General features: G+C 33.3%; 1 protein-coding gene across 1 annotated transcript; it reads left to right on the plus strand.

Moving 5' to 3' along the window:
- The first annotated feature begins 353 nt into the window (after nucleotides 1–353).
- On the plus strand, nucleotides 354–1,668 carry LOC108465839 (ethylene-responsive transcription factor ERF021-like). Its single transcript, XM_053029145.1, has 2 exons — nucleotides 354–1,066; nucleotides 1,309–1,668. Exon 1 carries the CDS (start codon nucleotides 530–532, stop codon nucleotides 1,064–1,066), a length of 537 nt encoding a protein of 178 aa, XP_052885105.1. The 5' UTR covers nucleotides 354–529; the 3' UTR covers nucleotides 1,309–1,668.
- Nucleotides 1,669–13,839: the final 12,171 nt, after the last annotated feature.

Here is a 13,839-nt window from a genome sequence, read left to right on the forward strand (position 1 = left end):
AGTTAGCCTTGGGATTTGGTTTCTGCCTGAATGAGAGGCCAAGGCAGAGGAAAAGCAAACCAAAGCATACGTAGGAAGGAAACATATAATATAATATGTAGAGTGATGAAAGCACAGAAGATTCATTTCATTCAACCAAACTCGATATTATCTTTGTATGGATGAGTGGGTCCAAAGACCCTTCGCCACCATGGCTCTTCAAACCGCGTCTTCTACAGTAAATAAAGTCTCTGTTATTCTCCTAGGTTTATAATCTAACTCCACAACCTTGTCACCCTTTCATTGGCTCCCTTCCCCCATCAACTAAACATCTTTTTAAATTCCATTTTTCAGTTTGCTACATTCTTAACATGCAAATTTTCATATCTTTTTTATCACTTGCGCAGCTGCTTGGAAGCTTACTTGGTAATAGTAATCCCAGCATTTTGTATAAATACCCTTAACTGGATTACACACAATCACATTCATCAAACCAATCCATTTTCTCAAACGACACCAAGAAGAAGAAAAGAAAAACACCACAACGTATATGGAAGGAAAGAGTAGCGGCGATACTCGGGCCGGCTTATCTTCGAGCTATAGGGGCGTTCGCAAGCGGAAATGGGGGAAATGGGTGTCTGAAATTCGTGAGCCTGGAAAAAAAACAAGAATCTGGTTAGGGAGCTTCGAGACACCTGAAATGGCAGCCGCAGCTTACGACGTTGCTGCGTTACACTTCAGGGGACGGGAGGCACGTCTTAACTTCCCTGAAATGGTCAACTGTCTCCCGAAGCCGGCAAGTTCCAATGCTGATGATATCCGAATGGCAGCTCACGAGGCAGCTTTGATGGTGAGGTCTAATGCGACACAGCCCGACGTGGGCAGCTCCAGTGCCGGCGTGGGGCCTGTGACAGTCAGGCTGACGCAGAGTCAGATTCAGGCCATCAATGAGTCCCCTCTCGACTCTCCCAAGATGTGGATGCAAATGTCGGAGGCATTGATGATGGATGATATGGTGTTGCCCAATGAAAATGAGGAGAATGATCAGTGGGATGATATGCAAAGCGATTCCCTTTGGGATCCTTAGGTAATGTTTGTTTACTATTTAGGTAATTAATACCAACCATGGTTTTACCCTAATAACATAACTCCATACCATGATTGTCTTACATATTCATTAACTATGATATTTGAACTTTTATAAAGTATTGTTTTCGAAAATTAAAAAAAAAAAACGTAATTTATTAAGATATTTTACAAAATGGGTTTTATTTTCTATTAAGAAAAGGGTGCTAATTTGATGCTATTGGTGAATCAAAAATTGAATAGAAAGTGGAGAATCGAGTTGACAAGAGGCTTTCTGAGATAGTATGTGCATTTGTTGAGAGAAGGCCATGTGTAATTCAATGAGAGAAGTTCAAATGGTGGGAGATTTTGGAGGGTCCCATTAAGCCTTAAACAATGTTACTTGGTGTGGCTGAGATTTGTGAAAGAGCCACCGTCTGACATATAGGCTACTTTTTTATTTGCTGTGGTAGGCTTTGTTTTCTAATTTTTATATATAATGTGACTGGATTGTATTTGTCATTTAAGTACATGTACAATTAAACTTTCTTATTAATTGTATGATTGTGTCTTTTAAGGTTTACTATCTTGCTTTACTAAAGTAGATACATTTTGCCATTCTTGTATTTTAATTTTGATGTTGACATTGAAGAAGAAAATGCCATGTAACTCAATACATATTAATAATTATATCTAAAATTAATGTGAGAAGATCATAGTGAAATAATAAAAATTCACCAATCATATTCTAATGCAATGCACATGTTAGAAATCTATTTTTAAATATTGCAAGTAGAGTAACATATCTAAACACATAATTTCGAATTGGTCTCTGATTCTGATTATATTTACTCTTTTTGATACAATATTTAAAATTATTCATAACTTCTCCTTAACTCATAAATAAGATAATAACGCGTTTTAGCGCGCTCAAACCGACATATTCTTACATTAGCAATAATATCCATATCAATCAAATTAAGACTCAATCGGCTAATATCACACTTTATTATTAAATTAACTTTAAATCAAAATTTCCCTTTTCCTAAAAAAAAAAAAAGAAGAAGATGATGATATTTACATTGTCCTTATAAAACTATTTCATACTTGAAGACATTGCGCCGCACAGGCCGCACCTATGTTCCATCTACTCTGCTTTTATCATTGTTTTGGATCGGCTTAGAAGGCAAAGTCGCAGTAATACCTGGTGTCTTAAGCCGCATTAGAGCCACCACAGCTCATCTTTTCCGTCATGGTTGGTGTAACCTCCGTACGCGAGCCAAGTAAGAAAATTTATATTGAGAATCAAGATTAAAATTATAAAACTTTGAAGGATGAAGTTAAAAAATTATGTTAAAAGAACTTAAATTAAAATATTAATTTTTAGAGAAAAAATATTTTTTTATTTTAGCAAAAGTTGAGAAAAGAAATAAATTTTGTAAAAACAAAAAATCATCTTGTAAAAAATCTCATTTACTCATCTAATATATAAAAGAAACTGTTTATAATGATACAATACTAAATTTATCTTAATTTTTTCTTTAGTAAAAGGAAAATATATTTTCCGTACAACTTTTTTTATCTTTTTACCAATCGTATGAATAAAAAGAAATTTTAAATTTTCTATGTTGCTATTTTTTCTTTATTTTCAATCCTCTTTCTACGAGAGTTTGTACTAAATTTTTTAGCATAATGAATTTTTCGGTATTTTAAATTTATAAAAAATTATTTTATTCCTCAATTTTATTTTTTACCTTTTAGTTTACCTTTCTTTTCAAATGACGTCAAAATAGATAGATGAAAAAATTAATATTTGTTAACTTTATTGATGTGACATATATGTGGATAACACTATATGTATGTCATGTCAAGATTTAATTAATTCTTAAATTTTAAAATTAATTTATAATATTTTTAAATTTTAAAAATTAATTAAATGTTGACATGTCATCTACGTGTATGTCATATCAGAAAGTTAAAAATATTAAATTTTTATTTATTTTAAAATAATTTTATAATAATAAAAATATAAATTTAAAGACTGAAAAACGAAAAATTAAATGGAGAAGTAGATCTACCAATTATAATCCCACCTTAACATAAGTTCCATCCAACTTCAACCCGTTAATCCAACATTGAAAAGATTAAAATTTAAAATAATCTAAACTCAAAAAAATTAAGTATTAATTAAAGGGAAGATATGAAGGTCCAGAAACAATGGCCATCCATGCAGCACACAAAAACATTACAGTATCTCAAAATTAGCCCAACACTCTATGAGGCTAAGCTGACCCCCAACTCTTAGTTGCTACGTCTTCGTTTCTATTTTGTTATTCAAAATTGCTTCTCTTTTACTACTAAAAATAATTAACAGAAAAATTGGATTTAAAAGTTTGCATGGGACAAATAATCCAAATGATAGGTCAATTTTGTTGATTGTTTATGCAAGAAGGTTGGGAGGAAAGGTAATAGAAAACATACACTGCCTTTGCATTATATGCATATACAAATACTAAATGTCTTCAACCTGATACAGTCAATGATTAATAAATAAGAGAAGGTCCACGTCTAATCCTATTATATGGGACTAAGACGCCAAATTTGACTAGCTAAGTTGCTGCCAGGTACTAAAATGATGTCGCCGAATGCTTTATTTCTCTAGGGCTGGCGTGGTCGACTCTGGCCTTTTTCTTTATATGCCGGTGTTCTTAAAGCTTAAACAACCTCAAGTCACTGAAAATGATGTTGAAGAATTTTAGCAGTGTCTGATTCAATTCAGCCTTTTTTTTTAAAAAAAAATTTATGGCTTCAATTAGCACGTTTGGAAAAAAGAAAAATGCCGCTAAGGCATTAAAGCATTGTGTCATGATTACGTTTAATTTATCAACTTATTATACCTCTATTTTCTGTTCGAAAAATGAAATATACTATTTATATTGGTAATTTAATGGTATAGTTTTTAAGTAAATAAAAATATTGCAAAGAATAATATGCATACAACATACCGAATGTGTTGAAGTATAGTTTGTAAAAATGTATCAAACTTTCGGCACTATAGTACGATATGAGCATATAACTCTTCCATTCTGCTAAAATAATATTTAAAGAATGTGAAGATTATAGAATATAACTTGCGATTCATAAATAGCATCCACCGTAATTGTATAAATGTCAAGACGCCCTTCAATTACCAAAATTAATTATTTTAATTTGATAAAAATTTTAGAATATCAAAGAAACATAAGAGAAGAAACAAGTGAATTTCAAGCTAATAGATTTATCTCATAAACCAGATCCTATTAATCCCATCCTTATTAGAACGAGCAAAAACATTTGCACCAAAAATAGGTGTAAAAACATCTAAAGTAGACTCAAACTCATTATAGGGTGCATAAAGATTAGGCCATCAACACTAAGTGACGAGCAACCTTTTTAGTATCCCTCTTCATAAAAAAAAAAAAGGATAAATCAATAAAAAATGACCGAAGATAAAAATAATTTTGAACTAGTAACCCAAACTTAGACATGTCAATAATCCTTCTTTCTAAAGCATTAACCGCAAGCAAGTAGTCCAAGTCAACAATCAAAGCATCCAAGCTCTGCTTGGGAAGCCAGAGTAAAGCTTCCCTAAGAGCATAAATCTCAACAAAATCAGGATTTCATACATTAGTGAAATGGCCTGACAAACCTTGCACAAAGCTATCATTATAGTCCCTTAACACAACAACAAACATATTAGAAAGAGTTCCTCTCAATATCCATTAATCTATCACATATTAACCTAACAAATGCATCATTTAATTCCTTCGAATCGATTCCAACAATATTGCCAATTAACATTCTTCACTCTACCTTTACATTTATGGGTAGAAAACTCAATGACTAGGGCTTAAGCGAACTAGCCTTCCTTTATAAATACCCTTCCTTAACACTAGAGCATGAAGAGAGGAACAATGGCAACTCACATTGACTATACTTTTGATAAAAATTGAACGTCAATTTTCTCAAACTATAATTTCTAGCAATTTTTCACACTATTTATAGTGTGAATTATTCTCGTTATAACGATTCTCCATATCCTTTACAATGTAAATCATTATCATTATATCATTATATCTTTATTGTAATTTAATTGTTACAACAATAAACAATAATAAATTTAGAAGTATGAAAACTCCATTTCATCGAATATTAATCTACTGAGGAGGAAAAAGAAGTTTTAAAGATAAAGGGATATGAATAAAAAACAAAAGTACAAAAATTTCCCATAACCCAATTCTCATCACGCATGAGCGTTGCTTACATTTCAATCTACGAGGTCCTTAAAAGTATACAAGTTGTACGGTTATGTAACAAATTGTGAATCTGATAAGCCAGCAGGCAATCAAGCGAATGGTGGCGGAGGAGGCGAAACCTGTACTTGGGGGTATGGCATGCATGGGTTGAGAATGGGCGGTGACAGTTCCAAAAATCGAAAAATGTCAAATAAAAATCGGTTTGGAGGTCAAAACAAGTGACACAATGTTAATGGAAGACAAACCAAAAGTGTGTTGGTTTTGAAGGATCCAGCTGTTTTAGTTATCTATTTGACTATCTCGAATGATTTGTTTGGTGGTTTGTTCCAATCAATCACAACACCTAAATCATAAAACAGAATATATATGTAAATTTTTACATGTGTTTGTTTTAAAGATTTCTTGGAATCTTTGGTTTGCATGCATTGACTTTGAATATATTTTGAAACCCATTTTTCTAAAACCTGATGTGTTTGTTTCATTGGGAATAAGATGATCAAAACATGCATTGATGTTGTACTTGGTCGACATATGTAATTTATTTATTCAATTTTTTTATATTTATTTAATGATAAAGTTAAATTTTGTAGTGAAGTTAAAATTTTTATATTAAAAAATCAAAATTGAATTATAAATTTTAAAAAAGTTAAGTGTAATTTTATACTTAATTAACTACCAATGTTACAATTTTGAAGGATCAAATAAGGAATTTTACCAAATCAAGTGAGGGCAATGCCTCTACTTACTTCCTTGTGTCGCTTCTTATCTCACGAAATGTGTAAAGCCATTTTAAATCCCACCCCATTAATATATATTTTGCTTTAAATTTGGAGATACGTAATTTAAGATGAATATAAAGTGAAATTTAATATTTATTCAACTTTATTTATTTAAGTTATTAGAATTCTTAAATTGTGATTTTCAGTATAAATTAATTTCTAAATTTTAAAATATTTTGATTATATCTTCAAATTATCGAAACTTTATGCAATACAATTTAAAAAATGTTAAAATTTTACAAAAGAAAAATTAAAATTAAAGTAAAACCATAAAGAGAGTTTTTGTAAAAGATTCAAATACCTCAAAACTAAATATTTTTACAATATCGAAGTTATATCAATTAGTTCATTCTATCTCTAAATGCTTGCATTATCACAACTAGTAATAAAAATACCTTTATATATGTCATAATTAAGTGACTCGAATCCTTATTTAAGTAAAATACGGTGGTAAAATAAAATAAAAGAATAATTCATATAGAATTACACTTCTTTTATTTTATTTTAGAATAAATTTTGTAAACCTTATTAAATTATATCTATTTGATATTGATTAGAATAAGGTGTTTCAGTCTTACTAGAATATGGCTTTATAAGCCAATAAATAGACATAGTCTATTCCTCTTGTATTAAAAGTATCCGAATTCAACATAGTGAATTTTCTTCTCTTCTGCCCGTGGTTTTTTCCAGAAAGGGTTTCCACGTAAAAATCTGTGTTTTTTATTTTATTTTATTTTATTTTTTTCACAAATTGGTATCAAAGCTTCCGGGTTGTTCAGCTCGATCACGGTAATGGCGTCTTTGAAGTATGAAATTCTGCTATTGAATCGCAACACCAGATTTGCGTTGTGGTAGATTAAGATGCAAGCAGTTCTTGCGCAGATGGATCTAGAGAATGCCCTGCTAGGGATAGATAAGATACCTTCGACTTTAACAGATGAAGAGAAGAAGCGTAACGATCGAAAGGCGTTAACACAATTACATCTGCATTTGTCCCACGAAATTTTGCAGGATGTGATGAAAGAGAATACCGCTGCTATATTATGGAAGAGGCTAGAACAAATATGCATGTCCAAAACTCTAACAAGCAAGTTGCATATGAAGCAGCGTCTTTATGCTCATCGTTTGGAGGAAGGTGCGTCCGTACACGAACACTTAACAGTGTTTAAAGAAATTCTCTCAAACTTAGAGGCCATGGAGGTTCAGTATGATAAGGAAGATCTAGGGTTAATTCTACTTTGTTCGTTTCCCCCGTCTTACTCAACCTTTAGAGACATAATTTTATATAGCCGCGAGTCTCTTACAGTTGATGAGGTTTATGATTCTTTGACCTCGTATGATAAGATGAAACATCTTGTGCTTAAACCCGACTCTCAGGGAGAGGGTCTCATTATTCGTGGGAGATAAGATCGGAATGCTGATGATAATCGTGGAAGGACACAGGAACGGAATCCTGGCGGTAAATCTAAGGGTAGATCAAAGTCTTCAAACAGAGGTAAAACTTGCAACTTTTGCAAAAAGAAAGGGCACATTAAATTTGAGTGCTATAAGCTATAGAATAAGATTAAAAGGGAGGCTGCGAATCAAAAAGGAAAACAACCAGAAAATTCCAAAGAAGCTGATGTTGTAAAAGACTACAGCGATGGTGAACTTCTAGTCGCTTCTGTCAATAATTCTAAAGTAAACGAAAAGTGGATACTTGATTCAGGCTGCACCTTCCACATGAGTCCCAATCGGGATTGGTTTACAACTTACGAAACAGTGTCTGAAGGTATTGTTTTGATGGGAAATAATGCTTCGTGTAAAATCGTAAGTGTTGGAACAATTAAAGTTGAGATGTTTGATGGAGTTGTCAGAACACTTAGTGATGTACGACATGTTCCAGAATTGAAAAGAAATTTAATTTCGTTGAGTACTCTTGATTCAAAAGGGTACAGATACACAGCTGAAAGTGGGGTTTTAAAGATTTCCAAAAGGTCCCTTGTTGTGATGAAAGGGCAGAGAAAGATTGCCAAGGTATATGTTTTATAGGGTTCTACTGTTACTGGTGATGTAGCTGTCGCTTCCTCTTCCTTGTCAGATGATGATATTACTAAACTTTGGCATATGCGCGTAGGGCATATGAGTGAGAATGGCATGGCAGAATTGAGCAAAAGGGGACTTCTTGATGGGCAAGGAATTTGCAAACTGAATTTTTGTGAACACTGTGTTTTTGGGAAACAAAAGAGAGTTCGATTCACCAGAGGAATCTATAACACGAAAGGAATGTTGGAGTATATTCATTCTGATCTGTGGGGGCCATCCAGAGTGCCTTTGAGAGTTATAGCTAATTATATACTAACCTTTATTAATGATTTTTCCAGAAAAGTTTGGGCATTCTTTCTGAAGCAGGAAAGCGATGTGTTTTTCGCATTTAAGTCTTGGAAAATTATGATTGAAAAATAGATGGGAAAACAGATAAAATACCTGTAACACCCCGTACCCGAGACCGTTGCCGGAGTCGAACACGAAGTGTTAACGGACTTAATTCATTAATTAAACAGCTCATACAATTCATTTTAAAATTTCCAGACAAGCTGGCTAACTGCATTACAGTCGCTTTAAAAATCATATCTCGAGTTACGAAACTCAAAATCCAATTCCGTAAATTTTTCCTGAGACTAGACTCATATATCTATCTACTAATTTTTTTCTAGAATTTTTGGTTGGGCCAATTAGTATAGTTTATTAGTTAAAGTCTCCCCTGTTTCAAGGTTCAACTACTCTGACATCTGTGTATTACGAATCAGATATCTCCCTGTACAGAGCTTCAATGACTATGCCGTTTGTCTCTAATAAAACTAGACTCAATAAGGAATCTGTACATATAAAACATGACTTCTAATTATCTTTGTAAAATTTATGGTAAATTTCCAAAGTCAGAACAGGGGATCTAGAAATCACTCTGGCCCTATTTCACAAAAATTTAAACATCTCATAAAATATAGCTCATATACCTGTTTCGCTCCTTCCATATGAAAATAGACTCATCAAGCTTCGATTCCATAACTTATTCATTATTTAATTTCATTTTTACTATTTTTAGTGACTTTTCAAATTCACATCACTACTGCTGTCTGAATCTATTTTATGGTAAATTTTACCTATTTCATGGTTTCCATGGATTAGCTAGCAATTTGACATACATAACACCAAATATGATCATGATTAGCCATTCCAATGGCTAATCATTACCAAGCATTTCCATACCACTCAATAACCATATCATAAGACCATATATACAAAATGATTATAATGCTATACATGCCATACTCAAAATATACAAGCCATTATGCCAAGATGGTATACGGATAGTGTGAGCGAGCCTCCGACCGTTCGATTTTCGAAATGGCTTGTCAAAACTACAAGGAATGAAAAGGAGGAGTAAGCATAAATGCTTAATAAGTTCACATGCAAATAGCAAGTAACATAACCATATAAGCAAACATAAAACATCATTTGCATAATCATCACCAAGACATTCATATCACATTTTCATTTATCATCTTACCATATTGTTGTTATATCGATTTTTCAACCCGAGGGTTAAGTACATACCTGTTCAAAGTACCCATTTCACAACACTTACCAATACGTCCCTTTCATCTTGAGTATTCCTCCATTTCAGTAGAACTTTACCCGTTGAACACATCGGAATATAATTCGGATACATGGAAAGTTTGCACATAAGTGCCACATATGTAGCCAAGCTACCATGTAACCCGCCCATAAGTGAACTCGGACTCAACTCAACGAGCTCGGGCGTTCGCATCCATGAGTGAACTCGGACTCAACTCAACGAGTTCGGATGCCTAGTTACATCTCATGAACTCGGACTCAACTCAACGAGTTCGGACATTTGCATCCATAAGTAAACTCGGACTCAACTCAACGAGTTCGGATGCCCAAATATCCCAGTGACATGTCACTCGTATCCTAATCCATTCCTAAGGCTCAACGGGACATTTTTCCCAATCATATGTCTCAACCATCTTCTATGGAATGTCGATACCGATACTCGGTAGTATTTCACATTTTCCAAGTATATCACATAATTTGACATATTATCAAACAATTGTCACAAGTATGATATTTCATAATAATTATCATATCATTTAAATAACATTAAAACATTTAAAACAATAACTATGTTACCAACATTTACATATGAACTTACCTCGTATGCGAAAATGGCTACTTTTACCATTTCGTCCACAACTTGGTATTTTCCCCATTTTAGCCCGAATTTCAGTTTTCCTTGCTAATCGAGCTTGGAAGCTTGAAAAACCCTAGCCATGGTTTCTCCTTGCTATATTCGACCATGGGGTTAAAGATGAGCAAAATTAGCTTTTAATTTTGTATTTTAATTTATTTTACCCTAAATGACCAAAATGCCCTTACTACTAAACTTTCCAAAAATTCCATCCATGTCCAATTTTTGTCCATAGACTTAGAAATTGGTAAAATTCTATTTAAGACCTCCTAATTAATATTTCAAAACAATTTCATACTAGAAACTTCTAGAATGCAAGTTTTGTAAATTATTCGATTTAGTCCCTAATTTCAATTTAAGCACTTTATGCATAAAATTTCTTCACGAAATTTTCACACAATCATGCAATCATATCATAGACCTCAAAATAATCATAAAATAATTATTTCTATCTCAGATTTTGTGGTCACGAAACCACTATTCCGACTAGGCCCAAAATCAGGATATTACAATACCTCCACACAGACAATGGCTTAGAGTTCTGTTCTGATGAGTTTAATAGATTGTGCAAGTCAGAAGGGATTGTGAGACACTTGACAGTTCGCCATACTCTACAGCAAAATGGCGTTGCAGAACGAATGAACAGAACAATCATGGAGAAAATTCGATGTATGTTGTCAAATGCCAGCTTACCAAAGTCATTTTGGGCAGAAGCAGCCTCTACTGCATGTTTTTTGATCAATCGATCTCCATCCATTGCCATTGAGAAAAAGACTCCACAAGAGGTATGGTCGGTAATCCGCTAATTATTCGATTTAAAGATTTTGGGTGTCCTACGTATGCTCATGTTGATAATGGAAAATTGGAACCGAGATCCATTAAATGCATTTTTCTTGGTTATAAAGCTGGTGTAAAAGGGTATAAGTTATGGTGTCCTGAAAATAGAAAAGTTGTGATTAGCAAAGATGTTGTTTTTGATGAAACTACTATGCTAATTAACTTATCTCTTAAAGACAATAAAGAAAATCAAAAGCAAGTGGAGCATCAGATTAATACAGAGTCAACTCTTCAAGCTAGAACAAAAATTGAGAATAGAGTTGCTTCTTTATCACAATACTCTATCGCCAAAAACGGAACTAGAAGAGAAATTAAACCTCCAAATAAGTATACCGAGGCTAATCTAGTTGCTTATGCTTTAAATGTGGCTAAAGATATAGATGCAAATCAAGGGCCATCTAATTATTCTGAGGCGGTTAGCTGTGAAGACTCAGAAAAGTGGATGTTTGCTATACAAAAAGAGATGGAATCACTCCACAAAAACAGAACATGGGACTCTGTGAAACTTTCTAAAGGTAAAAAGGTTGTTCGTTGTAAATGGGTGTTTAAAAAGAAAGAAGGGACTCCAGGAGTTGAACAACCCAGATATAAAACAAGGCTTGTTGCAAAGGGTTACAGTCAAATTCTAGGAGTGGACTTCACAGATGTGTTCTCCCCAGTTGTTAAGCATAGTTCGATTCGAGCTTTGCTTGGTATTGTGGCCATGCATGATTTGGAGCTTGAGCAGTTAGATGTAAAAACTGCATTTCTGCATGAAGAACTTGAGGAAGATATTTACATGCAACAACCAGAGGGTTTTATAGTCTCAGAAAAAGAGGACTATGTTTGCTTGCTCAAAAAGTCTCTTTACGGTTTGAAACAGTCACCAAGATAGTGGTACAAGAGGTTTGATTCCTTTATGATTTCTCATATTTTCAAAAGAAGTAGTTTTGATAGTTGTGTTTACTTTAAGAAAAACAGTGATGGTTCTTTTGTGTATCTACTTCTTTATGTTGATGACATGTTGATAGCAACAAAAGATAAAGGAGAGATAAAAAAGGTCAAAACCGAACTAAGTAAAGAATTTGAGATGAAAGATTTAGGACCAGCAAAGAAGATACTTGGAATAGAGATTCTCAGAGATAGAAAAACAAATACATTGTACCTAAGTCAGAAGGGGTACATTGGGAAAGTTCTTTGCAGGTTCAATATGCAGAGTGCTAAGCCTGTTAGTACTCCTTTAGCAGCCCATTTCAGACTTTCATTGGTTTTGTCTCCACAATCAGATGATGAGATTAAGTACATGTTACATGTTCCATACTCTAGTGCAGTGGGATCTCTCATGTATGCTATGGTTTGTTCACGTCCAGATTTATCATATGCAGTCAGTACAGTTAGTAGAGACATGGCGAATCCCGGTAAAAAACACTGGAAAGCAGTTCCGTGGATTCTAAGATACTTACGAGGTACTACTGATGTTTACTTATAGTTTGGAAGAACTAGATATGGAGTCATTAGGTATGTTGATACTGATTTTGCTGGAGACCTTGATAAAAGAAGGTCTCTTACAGGTTATGTTTTTACAATCGGAGGTTGTGCAATTAGTTGGAAAGCCACTTTGCAAACTACAGTCGCTTTGTCTACCACTGAATCTGAGTACATGGCGATTACTGAGGCTTGTAAAGAAGCTATTTGGTTGAAGGGACTTTTTAGTGAACTCAATGGAGACCTTCAAATTAGCACAGTATTCTGTGACAATCAGAGTGCCATCTTTCTTACAAAAGATCAAATGTTTCATGAGAGAACAAAATACATTGATGTTCGGTATCATTTTGTTCGTGATATTATTGCTCGTGGTGATCTTGTTGTAAGCAAAATTAGTACTCATGAAAATCCTGCAGATATGATGACTAAGTCACTTCCTATAACCAAGTTTGAGCATTGTTTAGACTTGGTTGGTGTTCATTGTTGAAGTTAAACCCTTAAGAGGTTTTGTGGAAGATGTGGAGAACTTGTTCGTTGAGAGTTCGTAATGAAGAACTTGTTCATTGAGAATTCGTGTTAAGGTGGAGATTGTTAGAATTAAGTGACTCAAATCATTATTTAAGTAAAATACAGTGGTAAAATAAAATAAAAGAAGAATTCATATAGAATTACACTTCTTTTATTTTATTTTAGAATAAATAAAAGAAGAATCCATATAGAATTACACTTCTTTTATTTTATTTTAGAATAAGGTTTTTTAAACCTTATTAAATTCTATCTATTTGATATTGATTAGAATAAGGTGTTTCAGTCTTACTAGAATATGGCTTTACAAGCCTATAAATAGACATAGTATATTCTTCTTGTATTAAAAGTATCCGAATTCGACATAGTGAATTTTCTTCTCTTCTTCCCGTGGTTTTTTCCCGAAAGGGTTTCCACATAAAAATCTGTGTTTTTTATTTTTATTTTATTTTATTTTATTCACAACATAAATTGTTAATATGATCATGTTTGCCTTTGATTATTTGTAGAAAACTGAGTGATTATAACTACTCTTTGTAAACAAAAATCTTGAACCACCACACTAAGTTATCCAAACCAAGCCCATCGACTCTGTCATACCATACAAATACTTTCCACGATGACAAACCTTCCCACCGTCCAT

This window comes from Gossypium arboreum, chromosome 5, assembly GCF_025698485.1.
Source record: "Gossypium arboreum isolate Shixiya-1 chromosome 5, ASM2569848v2, whole genome shotgun sequence".
Taxonomy (NCBI): domain Eukaryota; kingdom Viridiplantae; phylum Streptophyta; class Magnoliopsida; order Malvales; family Malvaceae; genus Gossypium; species Gossypium arboreum.

Excerpts from the sequence above, each read along its gene's own strand:
- LOC108465839 (XM_053029145.1), top strand. The coding sequence starts at position 530 with ATGGAAGGAAAGAGTAGCGGCGATACTCGGGCCGGCTTATCTTCGAGC.